Source organism: Typopeltis vanoorti, chromosome 24 (genome assembly GCF_054136105.1).
Source record: "Typopeltis vanoorti isolate ZY-2024b chromosome 24, IOZ_Tvanoo_1.0, whole genome shotgun sequence".
Lineage (NCBI taxonomy): Eukaryota > Metazoa > Arthropoda > Arachnida > Uropygi > Thelyphonidae > Typopeltis > Typopeltis vanoorti.
In genome coordinates, this window is record NC_143572.1 from 17,410,821 (window position 1) to 17,430,796 (window position 19,976).

General features: G+C 34.7%; 1 protein-coding gene across 4 annotated transcripts in view; it reads right to left on the reverse strand.

Annotated features, from left to right (window-relative positions):
- Positions 1 to 19,976, reverse strand: part of LOC150092959 (uncharacterized) — a 538,308-nt gene that overhangs the window by 303,258 nt on the left and 215,074 nt on the right. For all 4 annotated transcript variants that reach the window (XM_090413661.1, XM_090413660.1, XM_090413659.1 and 1 more), the window contains one exon: positions 6,536 to 6,700. In XM_090413661.1, coding sequence (XP_090269787.1) covers positions 6,536 to 6,700 — 165 coding nt within the window. The remainder of the gene's footprint in view (positions 1 to 6,535; positions 6,701 to 19,976) is intronic.

The following is a 19,976-nucleotide window of genomic DNA, read 5'->3' on the forward strand; positions in this document are numbered from 1 at the left end:
TTCATTTTAAAAAGTCAAATACATCTGAATTTTCAAAACCATATCCAGACTAATACACCAATCAATTCATATACACTAGAGCAGATGTTTTGTATACAGTTCTCCTTACATAATTCACTTTTTGCCCTTTGAAATGTTATCTCAATAATATAACATTTACATCTATAATTATATTTATATGTAATATATAAATCAATTACATAATAAGGTATGTTGAATTAAGTAAAAAATCTACAGTATAATTAAAATTTATCACACTTTGATATTACTTAAAATATATTAGTTTCATGGGGAGCTGATTATATTCATATTCTATATTAGCATAGGTGTGTTATGATGTGGTATAAATGTATATAAAATGAGATAGCGAAAAATTACTTAATATATATATATTGAAAACAATGAAAGAGAAATTTAAAAATTAAATAAAGGGATAATCTTCAGAAAAATGGATATGCCAAACAAATAAAGTTATCATATTTAATTTTATTTTAGGAGGATGAAGCAACTTAAATAATGTTTAATAAGAAAGAGTATGAAGAAGTAATGGAAGAAGAACAAATGGGATTCAGAGATAGAAGAGGAACCAGTGATGAAATCTTTGTCTTACAGAGACTTGCAGATTTGACTCGAAAAAAGCAAAAAAACCAGAGTTTCATAAAAAATCTTTATGTATGCTTTATAGATAACAAGCAAGCCTTTGATTCAGTAAATAGAAACTGTATGATAGAAATACTGCACTGAAAAGATTGAAACCCTAATAATCAGTAATGCAGAACTGTCCACTCTCTCCCTACTTGTTAACCTGTTCCTTAGAGAGGTGGTTAGAGAATTGCCTGGGAATGGAAAAAACATCCCCAACCTAAAATATGTAGATGATATTGTTCTGATAGCTGATAATTCAGAAAAACTAAAATCAATGATTTCTAATGTAAATTTAACCAGCAGCAAATACAACTTAATATAAATCTCAATAAGACAAAAATTATGTAATAAAGCAGAGTGAAAAAATATGTCAATGTTACAATAAATAATAAAAGAATAGAGGACAGTTTCAATTATCTCAGATCATTAATCACTAAAGATCCAAGTTATATGAAAACTATCACACACACAGAATTAGTCTAGGATGGTCAGCAATGAACAAGTTGAATAAAATATGGAGAAACAAAAAAATTAACCGCAGCCTAAAGACTAAACTCTTCAATTCAATGATCCTCCCGGTAGTACTATATGGAGCAGAGAGCTGGATCGCTGACAAACAAGAAGACAGATCAAAAGGTTTTGAATCAAAACGATTAAGAAGAATCAATGGCAAAAAAGAACTGAAAAAAAGAAAAATGATAGAGTAAGAAAAGAGTTGAGTTATACTGATGACATCGTAACTGGCTATACCAAAGACAGTTACAGTGGTGTGGGCATAGGATGCACCAAAAAAGACTGCCCTATGTCTTTCTTTAGAGAAGGATTGAGGGGTGACTGAGGCAGAAGTGGACAGAGAAGAAGAGGCACAAAGCCTTGAAGATCCACTCATACTTGACTTCATTTCAATGGATGGCAAAGCTGGCAGAGAACAGAAACCAATGGTGGAAAAGAACCCATGGAACACTCACTGTTCATCCTGAACAGATGAGAATGGTGATGATGAATAATGTTGGTATATTTGAGTGTACAGTTAAACTCTGAAAACTATTCGACTTGATTCTTTTTTTTAGAACTCTATGTTCTTCTTTTCAATATGCTATTCATTTTTATCCTGCTCAAAACAAAATTGTGATTACTTCCTATTTTAAATCTCCAATACACTCTTCTATTTTGAACAAGTGTAAAGATAGTTAAGACTTTTTTTTATTTCTTTTATCTTCTCCCCATGTGAATCTCACATATTTTATGTGGAAACAGTTTTAGTAATGACTAAGCCAGGTCCGTTATTATTAGCTTTGTTTTTTTTTCCTCCAAATTTTCCTGAAACATTAATTATATATTAAGTATTAATTGGGAAAACAGACATATGATTCTTTATAGTAGATATAACCATCCAACTAATTTGGAGATTGTTTGGGATATAATACAATATAATGTCTGAATATATAGCCCTCAGATCACAGTCAAGTACCTATTCAAAATTGAGATATTTTCCAGGTATCTAGATCTCCAACAATTTTAATCTCTAAATTACATTTGCAATATATTCTCAGCCTTCAAATACAAATTCCAGCATAGAACCCCCCCACCCCTTAACATACACACTATATAGATTCCCAATCACTTCTCTAAAATTAATATCCTACAAAGACTCTTAGATCCATTTGTTATGCATTCTTTGAATTTTATTGTAGATTCTCAGGCCAACTTCTCTTTTTGCTAAAAGACAAACCTGATTTATTTGGGTGGAAAACCTGCTGTCTCCCAGAGACTGGTTAAATTGTTTCAATGAAAAAAGGTTTATTTTAGGGAAATCTTCCTCACATAATGATGAGAATCAAACCCAGAACTTTCCAACCAAGATGTAATAAATCATTCTTCTAGCTGCACTATGGTGGTATTGTATATATATTAGAACAATGAGCTCAGTCCTAATACACTAAAAAAAAACTGCATACCCGAATAAGAGAGTTCAGCTTAGAATAGGGTGGAAGTCACTGGCCTGTTAGGTTTTTGGAAATTATAGCTGTTTTTTTTTTGTTTGTTTTGTTTTGAATAATTTCCAAAACTGGATTTTATCATGAATTTATAGAAATATTTTATTTTAGGTATGTTTATTATATGTGAGCATAATAATTGTATGCATTTGCAAAGATGTGGTTGAAATATTTTATGGCTGTGAGAAGGTGGATGAAATATTGGGAACAAATCTCATAGCATTTCCACTGACAAAATCCAGTTTGGAATTTTGAAGAAAAAAATAAGATCTCTTCTTCAGCATTAGCTGGAAAGATCTCATATGGGGCCTAATGTGAAGTATCACTTTACAATTTCCTTCTAATGAGAAAGAACTTTATTCATTCTCATTAAAAGCACTGAAGAAATAAATTATAGATTGGAAGGATTGGAATGTTCATGGGTCAAGGCTATAAGTTATAAAAAATCAGATTACAAAAAAATTGCAGCTAAAAAATTTTAAATATGGAGAAGTGAATGCAATTAGAAGTACAGACATTGTTCTGCATTTCTGAAATTAATATATATGCAGTCATTTATTCCATGCTAAAACACAATTTTGGCATGGATTAAATAGCCTCAAAAGGAAAATTTCTTCTTTGCTTATTTATTTTATTTTCATTTTTGCTTCCCTTCCCCTTCAAAACACAAAAACAAATATTGCACACAAAATAATATAAATAACCAATAAAATTATATTCATGTTGTCATCCATGATTTGCATTGGTATAAGCATACAAAGTATCTTCATGGCTAAATTATTTGCATACAGAAAGTACAAATGACTGCAAGCTAGTCTTTGTGTCATCCCATAATGCACAGTATACTATACATTACATTGAGTCACTTTCCAAGTATACTTCAACCTTTCTTGAGATCTAATTGATGGGAGCTAGACCCATAAAGATAACGAGAAATATTTCATGGCAAAATCAATTTTTCTCATATATTGTAGGAAAAACATGTATCACCATATTATTTCTGCATTCTGGACCGACTTGCTAAGAACTACACTTATAATCACTGAAAATAATAAACTAATCAAAAATTCAGAAAAATGAATTCCTTTTGAATTCAGATAATCATTGTGATGCAGGTTACTTGATGTTAGCATGGAATCTCACATCTTTATTGCATTCAGTTCTTTGACTGCTTCTTCCATAAAGTGTTAAAATTATTAGATGAAGGCTATTTTAAAAGATAGATTAGTTGCTAGAGTCACACCTGTCAGGATCATATAACTTTCATTGGTATTATGATCCATATAAAAATGATATATATAGTAATCCCTCACTTATCTAATCAACACTGGAAAACAGATTTTATTTTATTTATTTTTAATATTATTTTTTATTTATTTTTATTTTTTTTGAGAAAGTGAAGATTCATTATCTTGAAAAAATACTGCATGCACTAAATTAATTAAACTTGCCAAGAAATTATATTTTATTTAATTCTTTATCTAAGTGTAAGTAAACAAAGTATGCTTTCCTTCATGCTTACACGGTGATCAGAATACATTATGCAAATTATGGAAATAACTACCATGTTAGAGTAAAACTTTAGTTTAATGTAAATCAAAATAAACACTCGACATTTTGACCTTCATATTAAGATCATTATCTGGAGTATGCACATATATACAAAGAAACAAGCTGCACTACAATCTACATGGCATGCTAAACTTACTGACCAACCATTACAACTATCGGCCTAACCTCTGGTGAAAAAAAAAAACCTTACTACATCAAAGCTAGAGTCCCATTACTATTGTTATCCATTAGGTTACAAATTAATTAAGCTGGTGAGCAACATGTTTACAAAAAGGAAAAAATTAATAAATAATAAATAAATAAATAATTATTACTTATAAATTACAGCCAACTGGTATAGATAGTGGTTAACAAAAGCTGAAAAATTGCTTAAAGTCCTAAAGTCAGGGTTTGCCGGAAACTAAGTGGGCTGAATGTGTGCCATCCAAATTCTTGGGATTTTTATGCCACCATTATTAAGATTTGGGTGGTTAATCAAAAAATTGTGATTCACCACTTGATCCACTATCATTCACTTTGTACATTTATTGGCAAGTTGGGAAGTATTTGATAGGCAACATACAGCTATTTGCTTATGATGCAAAGACAGGTAATAAATCAGGAATATGGCTGATATGTAGTACTTGCAGAATGGTTTGAATAGGCTGGAATAGTGGGCATGGGAAAATAGATGTCAGTAAATGTAAAGTCATGCACTTTGGCATGGTTAGATATTCAATGTCGTATTATATTGGTGGGATTGTGCTAGAAAAATTGGTAGGATCTTGGAGTGTTAATAGATAGCAAGTTGAAGTTCAGGGGCCATGTAACAAATATTGCAAATACAACTCAAAAGATAATTCCAATGCTGAAACGAACTTTCATATGTAAAGATAAGAATATCATTTTGCCTCTTTTTAAGGCCTTGATAAAACCTCACTTGGACTATTGTGTGGAATAGTCCAAGTGACTATTTTCCCAGGTTTTCATTGTGTTTCTGATCCAGTGAAGAGAGTGCAAAGAAGAGCGTCAAAAATGATATAACAATTGTGGAATACTGATCATGAAGACAGACTGAGAATTTCTAGACTGCAGACACTAGCAAACGGGAGAAAGAGGGGGGGTTATATGATTCAGACTTACAAACTTCTGAAAGGGTCATAGAGAATTTCAGTTGATGGAAGTTTTTATTTTATGGAGGGAGGGGAAAGGACAAGAGGGCATTCTTGGAAGCTGAGAACAAATGCTGCTAAGAAGTGGGTGAGATTTAGATTTTTCTTTCATACAGTGGTGTGTGCAAGCAGTGTGAATGAATTCAAGAAGAAGTATGATAGCTGGTGCGTGTAGTGTGGCCTCCCTGGAAGTCTCTGTTAATAATAATATGGTGGATTCTAAACAGAACAGATTGTCAGAATCAGATTTTTTACATTCGGACGAATATAGCTGATGAGGAAATATTCGCCTTGAATTTATTCAAATTCAGTTTTACTTTAAGAGAAAAATGGAAAGATGTAACAAAGGAATATGATAAGGTTCAGAGAAAATCTGCTAAAAAAGCAATACAATTATACATTGTAAACAGTCATTATACAGACCAAAACATGCAGCCTATACTTATGTTGTGAGTCAGCAGTTAGAACTGAAAGAGGTAAGGCACATGTTTTATGTAAAATCAGATGCAAGACAAGAATATATACTATATCTGCTATTCATCTTACAGATCCCACTATGAAAGAAATTAGAACTAAACCTGATCTCAAAACTGGAGACATTAATCTCATCTCATTACTTAATACAGATGATGTTATAATATAATAAATCCAGTATTTATTTAGATTCCTAAATAAATCCAGCACAATGAGAATATTAACATCACTTGAGAATGTGGAAGCTAAACTTACTCATTTCAATTTAAAAACAATGGGAGAGAAGAGAATAAACAAACTAGATGTTTGATGCTAGGACGGCTGGAAAACCAACATACAGATAGATTGATGCAGCTCATGTTATCCTTATTATCCCAAAATATAACATCTGACAAATAACAGAATAATCTGAAAGAAAATTATGGGAAGGTAGTGATGATGATAATAATAATAATAAAATGTGTAGTATTATCATATTCTGTTATACCCCTTCAGGAAATACAACATATAAGTTAGTGTGAGATTTAATGAAAATAATTTTGACTATCACAAGCAAATCTATACAAGGCCTTAATTAAAAATAATAATAAATAAATAAAAACCTACACAAAAGACTAGAAGATGTCTTCTAAGAAAAATCTATAAATTCCTACAATAAAAAATACACAGATCACAAACAAAGCAATAAAAACATACTTTCAATATGAAAGAAAACTTTATCAGATGAGCAGCTAACAGAGTCTTCCACTTGTTCTTTCTCACATACTTCTTCCTTGTGGTTATCACTTGGTTCCTTTTTTTCCATCTCAGAAATGACAGAAGGTTCTTTATTCACTTTTAATATTTTCACATCTTGTTGTCCTACAAATAGCATGATAATAAAAGAAGAGCAACCTTAAAATATAGATTCATGCATATACTGATCATATAAAGTAAATGCACATTTAAATAAAAAAAAAACTAACAATTAACTCATGAGAAGCTAGTGTGTTTTAATAGGTTATATCTTTGATTTCCTAAAAACAAATTACTCCATATAAGCATTTTCATTCAATAAAAGATAACTTCAAAAATAACCAGCGTTTTTATATGCAAATTAATTTTTCATATGAAATCAGAGATATCTGAAAGACTTCCTAAGAAAAAAACAAAACATTTATAAAAATTCTTTATGGTATAAAATGATAGGACTACTAGATATTGACGAAATTTCATGTGCACATGCACTCACACACACAAACATGCCTGTCTGTATCCGTTTTACACGGTATTGGGGCTAAAGGCATGTAACAAAATGTAGAAAATTTTAAATGAATAATTATGATTAAATTCATTACATAAGGTATGTTTATCTGAAAGTATATCAATGTATCACAATACTGGCCTAAATGGGGTGCTTAAGGGTCAAAGCTGTATAACTGAGAGGAGACCTCCACATAGCCTTTAAAGGAATGCAGAGAACCGACTAGGGCTTCTGACCTAATGTCCAATCCTCACCTTCTCGTGGTGCACCCTGTTGGGTATCTACTTGGATACTGAATGAACGAGGATGAGCTGGCAATTTGGGATTTAGCTGACCAAATTGTATTCTTATTGGTTAAACCAAAATAAACAAAAATGATGTCACAACATGACCAAATTTCATGCTGGCTGGGGCGTTGCCCAGTTGAACAAAGCCTCCGTTGTTTTTGTCAGGGAACCAGGGCGAACAGCAAAAAGTGAGCTACTGGAACAAATCTGAAAACACACCCAACTCAACTTCACCAGAGTTAAAGATCGGTACTATCAACATAAGAAGCTTGCATGGCAAAGAAATGGAGCCTAGCTGAGGAATTAGATAAGTACCAGATCGACATAATAGGGGTGACTGAAACAAAAAAGACCAAAACTGGTGAGATCTTTCTGAGCAATAAATACAAAACGTTATATTCAGGCAATGACAATCAAGGAAAAGAAGGAGTAGCCATAGAAATCCAACAGATATTAGCCTCGCATTTTTACACAAAATACGAGGCTAATCTTCTTGAATGGTAGTCAGTCTCAAGTAGAGTAATATGGGCAAATATGAGAATGGGGAACTGGACAATTAGACTTATTTGTGCCTATGGTCCCACAGAAGGTTCTACTAAGGTAAAAGTGGAGGAATTTTTTGAGGCTTTAGAAAAAGCAACTGACACAATGAAAAAGGAAAAGTTGGTCCTTGTTGGGGATCTAAATAGCAGAGTAGGAAATGATTGTGAGACATACAGAAATATTTTGGGAAAATTTGGAGAAAAGAGCAAAGCTAATAATAATGGCAAATATCTGTTGGATTTCTGCTCAGGGCATGGACTGGTAATTACTAACACCATGTTTGAACATAACAATGTGTGCAAATTCACATGGAGAGAAGAGGCAAGGAATAAGAAAAGTCTCATTGACTATGTTATTGTTCATATTGATGTTTTCTCCCTGGTGCAGGACACAAGAGTCTACAGAGGATTTGAAATTGGAAATGATAACTATTTAGTCTTGAGCAGGATAAAATTGAATTTCATATTGAAAAGAATAACATGTAAGAAAGTTTTAAAGCGAATAAAAGTTGAGCAGCTCTCAGATGTGAACTGTAGACTAAAATGCACAAAGATTATTGAAGAAAAAATGGAAGAGTTTGAGAACAGGAATCAAACCTTGGAGATTCAGTGGCAAGCCTTGAAGAAAGCCCTGATTGATTCAGCTACAGAGGCATGTGGTGAAGTTGTCTGCAAGGATAGAAAAATTAGAACTGCATTGTGGACACAGGAAGTTAAACATGCAGTGAAGGAAAAGAAGAAAGCATATCAAAAGTTCCAGGCAAATAAGTCAGCTTGTGCTCTTAGAGAATACAGAGCAAATGTAAAAAAGCTAAAAATGTGTAAAACTAGCTAAACAAATGTCATGGGAGGACTTTGGCAAGAACATAGAAAATAAATAAGTTTTAAAAGAGGTAAACCGTGAGTAGACATAACTATACATAAAAATATAACGGAAAAACTCACGTAGAAAAATTATTTAATGGTATAATTTTCGCCCGTGTGTCACAGGCATCTTCAGTACAATTAGGCACAAAAATTAAACACTAACTGACAATTCCAAAAAGCGCCACCTAAGTAGCTGGTGTAAGATAACTAAAAAGGTCAATAACTTTCCTAAAAAAAAAAAAAAAAAAAAAAAAAAAAAAAAAATCAATACAATAAAAAGTTAGGAAAGATTAGCTGATTTGTAAAGTACTATCTCCCATAAAGGGGATAGACGTAAGCCGTCGGATCTGTTTAAGTTAGGAGAATGAAGTAGAGTTTCACATGCTTCTTTATAAAGGCGTTCCATGAGAAACTGACTTTTGTGAAGAACTCTTGTCTTTTTCCAATGAACTCTGTGTCTAGTGAAGATGGCATGTTCTGCAAGTCCAGACTTTTCAGGTTTAAAGTATTCAATATAAGATTGGTGTTCTTCTAGCCGAATGGAGGCAGATCTTCCCGTTTGTCCGAAATAACATAATCCACAAGAGCACGGAATCTGGTAGACACCTGGATGATTGAGATGTGGAAGCTTGTCCTTTGGAGAAGCGAGAAAGGTGGAGATTTTTCTAAACGGTCGAAAGGCAACAAAAATATTCAGTGGTTTTAAAATTTTTGCTATACGTTCACTGATGCCTTGTATATAAGGGATGGTAATGCGCGTTATTTCCTCTGTGTTTGAAGAGGGAGACATATTAAATCTACTCAAAGTTCTTTTAATGAAGCAATTCTTATAGCCATTAGATAGAAAGGAAGAAGTTATATATCGTATTTCTTTCTGTAAAAGATCGTCTGTAGAACAAAAGGAGTGGGCCCGTTGAACCAGTGTTTTAATAGTTCCTGCCTTTTGACTGGGATGGTGATGAGATTCCGCATGGATATAATGGCCTGTATGAGTCTTCTTTCTATAAACTGAGAAATGTAGGTTACCATCTGGTTGGCGAAGAATTAGAAGATCTAAAAAGGCTAACTGCTTATTTGATTCTACTTCTAGGGTAAACTTAATCCTAGGATGAAATGCGTTTAACTTATTGAGAAATTGTTGAAGTTCATCAGAAGAGCCATTCCATACAGCAAAAATGTCATCGACATATCTGAACCAATGAGTAGGTCTGGGAGAAATATTGTCAATGATACGTTGTTCAAAATGTTCCATAAAGAAATTGGAGATAGCAGGAGAGAGAGGATTACCCATTGCTGTTCCTTCAATTTGTTGATATAACTTATTTTTAAAAGAAAAATAACCAGAATTTATTACAAAATCAAATAAGTTTACAATGTCTGAAGGAAATTCCTGTTGTAGTAATTCAATACTTTCCGAAAGAGGCACATTTGTAAATAAAGAAACAACATCTAAACTGATCATGATATCAGAAACGTCCAAATGAAGATCTGAAATTTTATTTTTAAAATCCAAAGTATTTTTTTATATAAGTATCAGTTCTTCTAGTTGAAGAGGAGAGTAAATTAGATAAAAATTTTGAGATTTTGTAAGTTGGGCAACCTATACAATCTACGACTGGTCTTAACGGAATGCCTGGTTTATGAACTTTTGGAAGACCATACAATCTAGGTGGACGACCGAAGAAGGTTTTAAGTTTTTTCTTTTGATCTTCATTCCATGTAGATACATTATCTATAAGAGAATTAAGTCTCTTCAATTGACTCCGGGTAGGATCCGATGTAAGAGGCCTATAAGTTGAATAGTCGCGAAGTAAAAGAGACATTTTTCTCTCATATTCCTTCCTATCTTGAATCACTACAGCCTTCCCCTTATCAGCTTTCGTAATTATTAAATTATTGTTATTCTTCAGTGATTTCAATGCTTTAAATTCAGAGTAAGAAAGATTAGGACGAGGAGGCTTGGCATGAAAAAGAATTTGTGCACATTCAAAACGTAATCTCTTGGCTGTTTTTTGGGATAAGGATCGAATACCCCTGTCTATGTTATGAAAAAAATCCATAATAGGCACCTTATTCAAGGCATCAGTGAACGTATAGCAAAAATTTTAAAACCACTGAATATTTTTGTTGCCTTTCGACCGTTTAGAAAAATCTCCACCTTTCTCGCTTCTCCAAAGGACAAGCTTCCACATCTCAATCATCCAGGTGTCTACCAGATTCCGTGCTCTTGTGGATTATGTTATTTCGGACAAACGGGAAGATCTGCCTCCATTCGGCTAGAAGAACACCAATCTTATATTGAATACTTTAAACCTGAAAAGTCTGGACTTGCAGAACATGCCATCTTCACTAGACACAGAGTTCATTGGAAAAAGACAAGAGTTCTTCACAAAAGTCAGTTTCTCATGGAACGCCTTTATAAAGAAGCATGTGAAACTCTACTTCATTCTCCTAACTTAAACAGATCCGACGGCTTACGTCTATCCCCTTTATGGGAGATAGTACTTTACAAATCAGCTAATCTTTCCTAACTTTTTATTGTATTAATTTTTTTTTTTTTTTTTTTTTTTTTTTTTTTTTTTTTAGGAAAGTTATTGACCTTTTTAGTTATCTTACACCAGCTACTTAGGTGGCGCTTTTTGGAATTGTCAGTTAATGTTTAATTTTTGTGCCTAATTGTACTGAAGATGCCTGTGACACACGGGCGAAAATTATACCATTAAATAATTTTTCTACGTGAGTTTTTCCGTTATATTTTTATGTATAGAAAATAAATATCAAGAAGGTGGCAAGATATTCTGGAGGTTGTTGAAGAAGTTTAGGAATGGAGGAAAGAGTGCTGTAAAAGGAGTTAGAGATGATAAAGGTGATATGAAAACGGGAGAAAAAGATATCCTTGAAATATGGAGTAATTACTTTGAAAAACTGCTAAATGAAACAAGCGGTGATGACAGCGCAGTGGTAAAAAACACTGACCAGGCATGCAGGCAGGAATACATATCCATACCTGAAGTAGAAAAAGCCATCAAAGGCTTGAAATGTGGAAAGGCAGCAGGAGTAGATGATATTCGACCAGAAATGCTGAAGTATGGTGGTATAAGAGGCTTACAGTGGCTGCACTACATAGTTCAGAAAGCCTGGACAGAGGGACGAATTCCCGATGATTGGAGTAGAGCTCTCATAGTACCCATATATAAAAAGGGAAATAAAACTGAATGTGAGAATTACATAGGTATTTCCCTACTGAGTGTTCCTGGCAAGATCTATGCAAGTATACTTGAGAAACGGTTGAGAAGAATTGTGGAAGAAAAGCTTGGTGAAGAACTAGCTAGATTTAGGCCAAATAGAGGCTGTAAGGATCAGATCTTCACTTTACGACAAATAGTCGGGAAAGCATGGGAATATAATAAAGATCTGTATTTAAGTTTTGTTGATTTGGAAAAGGCATATGACAAGGTGCCAAGAGAGAATACGCTACAGTTATATGGTGTCAATGGGGCATTATATCAAGCAATACTTAGTCTTTATTTGAGTTGTAAGTCAGCAGTTAGAATGGAAGGAAGTACAGGAAGATGGTTTAATGTTAAATCTGGTGTGAGACAAGGATGTACATTATCCCCTCTGTTATTCATTATCTATATGGATCACATTATGAAGGAAAGTAGTATTAAACATGACGTCAAAATTGGAGATGTTAATATCAGCTCTTTGCTTTATTCGGATGACGTTATACTTCTAAATAAATCGGCTACAAGTCTGCAAGATTCTCTGACTAAATTGAATAACTGTTGTAATAGATATGGCATGAAGGTCAGCAATAAAAAGACAAAGACAATGAAAATAGGCAGAATCATTGAAGTCAACTGTGTTGTGAATGGAGAACCTGTGGAACAAGTAAAACATTTCAGATACTTAGTGACGATTTTTACTGAAGATGGTAAATTAAATAAAGAAATAGACAACAGAATCAGCAAAGCTGGTATGGTTGGAAGTCAATTGAATAAATTCATATTGAATAAGAGAGAAATTAGTCAGAACACTAAATTAGCTGTATAGAAGACAGTGTTCAAACCAGTTTTAACTTATGTATCTGAGAGCTGGGTCAGAAGTTAAACACTTGACCAAAGACTAGAGACCGTAGATATGAGTCCTGAGAAAGATTAGAGGCATGAACAGATGGCATCAATGGCAATAGCATATTAAAAACGAGGATATTAGGAAAGAACTTGACATCGTCAGCATCCAGGAATGCGTTAGCAGAGCTAATCCCAGGTGGTATGGTCACTTAAACAGAATGGGCGAAGAAAGATTAGCAAAATAAGCATTCTCTACCATGTTGGCAGCAAAACGACCCAGAGGAAGACCAAGGTATAGGTGATTGATACGGTACGAAGCGCCTTAGATGATAGAAATATAAGATCTGATAATGTTGCAGTCTTGACAAGTAACAGACTGATTTGGAGGAAAATTGTAGATAGGAAGTTAGTAATGATGTAATTTTTTTCATGTAGTACTATCATATCCTGTACACCATAGAAGGAATTTGATGATGATGATGAACCACCATGAAGCCACAAACTCATCAAGGAAGGCCTATATCATCTACACCAGTTTTCTTTTCATTACGTTTTTGAATCTCATTAGATGCATTCACTAGTTCAACAGGCAAACTGTTCCACTCACTCATGGTTCAGTGAGAGAAATATCTAGCACTCACTTGTTTCTTAACCAAACACCAAATCAACTGTCCTTTCTCAACCTTCCATATAATGAAAAATTGTATCGTCTGCAGTCCACATACTCCCAATCTATCCTCATAATCGATAGTCCATAATCATGACCAATGTAAAGATGCAAAATGATTTCCATATCCTGATATGTCGATGTTTGTTTCAACTGACTGTTTAGACTTACATGCTGGATTGAACTTATTATGAGATTTAATGGAATAAATAAATAATTAAATATGTTGTTTAATTGTTTTATATGTGCTCTATTTATTCCATTAACCCCAATAATGAGTTCATTTCAACATCACAGTTATCCTCTGTTGCATTTAAATTTTTGCTATATGACCCTTCAACTTCCTATCCACCATACTGCCCAAATCTCTAGACTTGTCATAATTACTCCAACTACCTAGTCTAGCCATAAATATTATTACAACTTGAACAGTGCATAAATCTTTAATCTATCAGTAAATCATTTACAGCTTCCAGCACATACAAACCACATATATAATGTGCATATAGCAGCACTCAGTGTTTGAAATGTCCCCTTTGTCTTCAAGCACACATGAAGTCTGTGAGGCCACATATTGATGGCAGCATGCACAACATTCAATGGAAACACTGCCACTGCTCACTCCAAATTCATCTTCAGGCTGGCAATGCTGAAGTGTTTTCTTGCAGGCTACTCTATCATGCTTCGACCACAATTTGAAGTCCAATCAATGGATTCAGATAAGGAATTCCAGTCAGCAAATCAGATGGTGATATGTGGTCAAGCGCACCTGTAATCATTGTTGTGGGGTCCTTGGTTTGTGTGCAGGGGAAGAGTCCAACAGGAAGATCCACTGCCTGCTGTAAAACAAGATGTTGTTCAGGGGTCATACCACAAGTTCAGGCACAGTGCCTTGATATGTGTTGGCAGAAGTTTTGATCTGTTTCTCGCAGAAATGCAACTTGGATACCCACTGGTATGTCACCCCTACCAAACCATCACTGACATGGGGTGATGACCTCTCTCAATCTTGGGTGCTATGACACATGCTGTGCAACCATCCAGGGCACATACCCAATCATTTTTGGCAGTTAAATGACTCTTTAATGGTGAAAACACACTTTTATAGCATCCCATATTGTTTCTTAGCTGAATAAGACACTCAAAGAGTTTCATGCCAAATATTGAAACTATATAAAGTTCGGCGATTCCAAGCGTAAGCAAATACCTGGAAAGCAGCACCTGATCCATTTAGGTAGTGCAAACTGAGGCAACTCATAGAAAGAGTGGAGCAAGCTCCAATCATTATTCTTGGTATTTACCCATAATGCGAACTTAGCTCCTAGGAGCTGTATTACTGTTCTACATTATGAGAGAAGGTCACTACCCAGACCGGTTTCGACCTTTTTTGAGGTCTCATCAGTGAGTAGGTAGACCTAGTTAATACCAAGTTTGTAGCAAACAGAACTTACATCCATTCTATGAGAATTGCCAAGAAGGTGTCTTAATAAATTATTAATTATAAGAAGAGTCAAAGGCTTCAATTTGTTATGGCCTTAATACTGACATAAGCAATATTCCCCACCATTTCAGAACTCTGGAGTGTTGATTATGAAGAGCATTTGACAGAATGCAGTTTACAGAGGTTGGTGGATAGGAGGAAAACAGGATATATGTTAGAGACCTTCAAGTTAAGAGATTCTATCAGATTAATACAGAAGGAATTATAAAAAGGGTGGATGTTAAGATGGGAAGAACAAGAGGCCACCCCTGGAAGTTGTACAAAGATGTGATGAAGAAGTGTGTGAGGAGTAGACTGTTTCATCTTTCATACTCATTTGATATCTACAGCAGGGAAGCAAGCCTATATTCAACCCATTCCAAAAAAAGAATGAATGAAAGATAGAACTCAATCATCAAACTATCAACCTTAATTTAGCTCTCTTGAAAATTACAAGGTCATCAAAAGCTAATTTCTTCGCCACTTTGAAGGCCCACCAGCTAAATTAGCAAGCAGCAATATGAATTCTGCCATTCTTAACCCAAAGAAAATCCCTAGTAGCCATCAATACTTACCTTTGAACATAAGCCATGGATCAGATTGGATGGTTGGTTGATTTTTGGTTTATTGGTGCAAAGACAGCATAGGTCACACTGCACCATATCAAAAGTTAAAACAACACATGGAATTAATAAATAGTCATAAAGAGATAAATTGGTAAATAAGTTGAGCAGTATCTATTAAGTTATGCAGTAATTTATAAACAAATGTGTTTGTATAAATTAATACTTAAAAAAGTTAAAAACATCAAGCAACGTGCCGAGTCTGATAACATCTGCTAGATACGTAAAAATTTCATCCCTCTCTTGTGTGTGAAGTGCTAGAACTCCACCAGAATATGACAAATGGTGAAATGTGTGTTGCATTTTTTTTTTTTTTGCACATAGGTGGGTCATTAACCCTCAGTTAATAAGAATATGTAAGATGGCAGCAATCTATGCAGAACCTAGGCAAGAACAACTTCCTCTCTTCTGTTTCTACACTGACTAGACTGCAAATGCTTAATTTCAGGCTTAATTTCATGCAATTTGTTTGTCAATGGTTCCTGCCACAAAGACTGCCATTGGGTAATTAGCTTCAATCTTATAAACTGTCTGAAGTCTATATGTGGGACAGTGAAACAATACAAGTAAAGGTATGAGCTGACCTAACAGCTGCATCTGTAATTTCATTTTAATCAATTCCAATGTGGCTGGGAATCCAACACAACTGAATGTCAAAAAAAAAAAAAAAAAAAAAAAAAAAAAAAGATCATTTTGTACACTAGTTGTAAGACCTAACAAAGCACTCAATGTGGATTATACACAGGATATGAAATGGCCTGTCAAGACCTGTGAGTCTGGATAAATTACAAACTTTTGGTAGAGTTTTTCTTTTATATGCACAAGTGCAAGCTGAATGGCATGCAATGCTACTGTATAATTACTGCAATGATGTGAGCTGTGGTGGAATATATTAATGTCAGGAAACAACCAACAGGGATCTCAGATCTTGAACCAGTTGTGTAGAAAAGAAGGAAATCAGAATGCCCACACTAAGTGCATTAAATAACTGCATGTAGATGGTTGGTGGAGCATGTGACTTCTTAACAGGCACAATGAGAGGTTGCAGGATGGAGTGCAAACCAGTCATGGAGGAATGCTTTTACGTTGTTGACATTCATGCCAATAACTTGAATAATCTCTCTGGCACAGATATCAAAGGAACAAATGGCAGTCTGATGTGTATAATATTGAGCTTCCCAATGAAAAGATACTAGTCCATGTAGGGTGATCTGGGAGAGACTTCATTTTTAGGGCATAGTTAAGATGCAACTGTTTATGTCTAAGTAATACAGAAAATTTGCTTCAATATAAAGACTTTGAATGTGGAAAACACTAGCAGCTACTTGTATACCCTAATGATGGATGAAGTCAAACTATCAGAGCATGCTCTCCCATGCAGAACTATAAACCTGGGACCTGTAATCAAATTTTGAACATACAAGTGCATGATAAAAGCAGAACGAGGAACATCAATCAATGCCCCATTCTCTATAGAACAGAGTGTGAAGGATATTCAATGCTTTTCCATAAGCTAATGAATACGTGTAAAGAGCATAAGCTTTCTGTTAAAGATACGTCCCAAGAACTTGGCCTCTGATACTTTGTCCTATTCTTAAATCAGGATCTGGGTGTAAGATATGGTTTCAGCAGAAGTGTACACAGTTTTTTTTTTCTCCTGAAAACCTGAACCCATACATAATAAGAGCCCATGAAGAGACATGATCAATTGCTTGCTGAAATGGTCTTTAAATTACCCTCATATTGCAGGAGTGACAATGTTAAGTCAGCAATAAAACAAGCATTCATTGCTGGCCTGGTTTGGCCGAGTGGTTAGCGTAACCACTCTCCAGTCTAAAGGCTGCAGGTTCGAATCCAGACGTGGGCATGGATGTTTGTGATTGTCTGTGAAAACACTAGTGGTGGTAGTCGGTGGTAGATGCCGTTGGTGTTAGATGATGAAAGTTGGTGGAGTAGTGAGATGAAGAGTTGTAGAGTTGATGCTCTCCCTCGATGAGTCTTTGGACTCCCTGGAGGTGTGATGTAATAATAATAAACTGTGGGAGGAAGCTGTTCAGTGACTGAATAAACTTCGATAGCAGAGTGTCACACTTAAGCCCCTCCTCTTGATGATACAGCTGGGATAACACTTTCCACTTGGAAGGCTTAACTGATAGAAAGGTTTTAATAAAAACAAGGTGTTCCCTCAGACAAAGCTTAAAGAATTCTTTTAATATGGCATATTAAAAGAATTCCAGACTGCATTGTAAGCTTTTATCATGTCAAAGAAGACCAGATGTTCTTGTTTCAAGAAAGTGTCTCTTATACACATTTCTAAACAAACTAAAGAGTCCAATGTTGATTAGAAGGAAGATTTTTTGCTTTGTAAGTACCAGAGAACCTTCCATTTACCATTTTTTCATGATCTTACAAAAACAAATGGTCAGAGTAATAGGATAACTGATTGCTTGTGTTGGATCCTTTCTTAGTTTTGGGATGGCAATGACAACTGACTTATGCCAAGAATTCAGAAACTCTTTTTCTTCTGTAAGTACTCTGTTATATAGTAAGAGAAGAAGATCCATAAAAGATGTTTTATCATCTCATAATGGATATAATCAGGACCTACTGCACTAGGATAAGACAGTAATGGAGGTCTTTTTAGATCTTCCTTAGCAAATAGTTGACTGTACAACTCTAACCCACTGACAGGAAAAGTTTAGCTGATGTTTCTCTTTCAATATTAAAATTCAGGAGGATATGAAGCTGTTACAGAGATTCTGGCAAAATTTCCTCAGCAATAGCTTTGCAATCAGCAACAATATATCCATTATATTCCAAGGTAGACAGACAAATGATTTGTTCTGTATCTACCTTTCATTTTCCACATTTTATCCCATACAATTTTTGCACTGGTTGTTTGATTAATCAATGATGTAAATTGGATCCATGACTGTTTTTGACTCTGACATCTCACATACATTTAAAAGCTATTAAGTTTGTTGTGGTGGAGTATCTATGAAATAAACTCCATGCTGTAAACTCCGTGATCTTTTTTTGGCTGGTTGACACTTTGGATTCCACCAAGGCTTTGGATAGAATGGAAATCATACTGAATATTTTGGAAGGTGCAGTTAATGTTGCAAGGAAAATACAGTCTGTTACATACTTCACTGATAGGCATTTTGCTGATTACTTCAGCATTAAATTTTGCAGGACGAGAAAACTTTCCAGTCAGCTTGGTCCCTTTTCCACATGGTCATCTGGCAGGAGATCAAGCTTCCTGGGAAAACACTGTGCAAAGAATGGGAAAATGTTCTCTCCCATAGAAGTATGTTTTCTTCTCCACAAGCAGTGGAAAAATGGCAGTGGAGTAGATTGTAAGCTCTACTGCAGAATATGAGTGGGTAGACATATGGAAGAAGGCATCGATTCCATTATTAATAAGGGAGAGATCATGGTCGTTGTGTATGCGCTACATGATATGACTTCTTCCAATTGGATAGGCACTAACTACACCAAAAGAGTGTATGTCCATTAAAGTCATTCATGAGAAGTATGAGCTGAGGCAGTTGCAATAAAAGATTATCAAGTTCCATCTCATTTAACTCATAACTCAGTGGTAAATATATCGAACACACTGTAATAAGAAATCCCATGGATAGATGAATCATTACTGCTTCCAGAGCAGTATTAACCTAGACATGATGGAAAGGAGTATGACTGCCCACTAGGGCAGCTACTCTACCATGAGTTGGAGCATCTCCAGTCTGTCCTTGCATACAACAGTGAAATTCCTTAAAGTGGGGTCCTCACTGGGTTTTAAGTATGTTTCTTGCAGAGAAAAAGGCTTGTGTTTCTGTAGCAAAATCTTCATATGACTGATATTCTGGTGAGACCCATAACAGTTCCATTATAAAAATTTAACTATTTCTTGTCTGATTCCTGGGAGGTTGAGACTTACTTTTGTCAGGTTCATATTTATCATTTGATTTTGGGAAGTATGGATGTCCACAGTTCCTCTTGTGCTCTGGAAAAATATTCAATACATCATGTAACATGTTAGGATAATTTGGTAAATTTAATTTACTTTCAGAGGATACTGAAAGTAAATTAAATTTCAGGGCATTTTTCTGTGTGGGACACTACACCAGTAGTGCTCTACACAGAAAAAATTGTAGTTTATTTTTATCCTTGTCATTTTTTTTTTTTTTTGACAAGTGAATTCTCATCGAATGGAACCATTTCTGGAGTTGTATCAGGAGGAAGCCCATAGGTTGTGTGACTAATGTGCTCAACAGAGGAGCACTCCTGATTGTCAAGCTCAAGTATGGTGAACTTATCAGCTGGTGGAATAGACATGACTTTGAGTT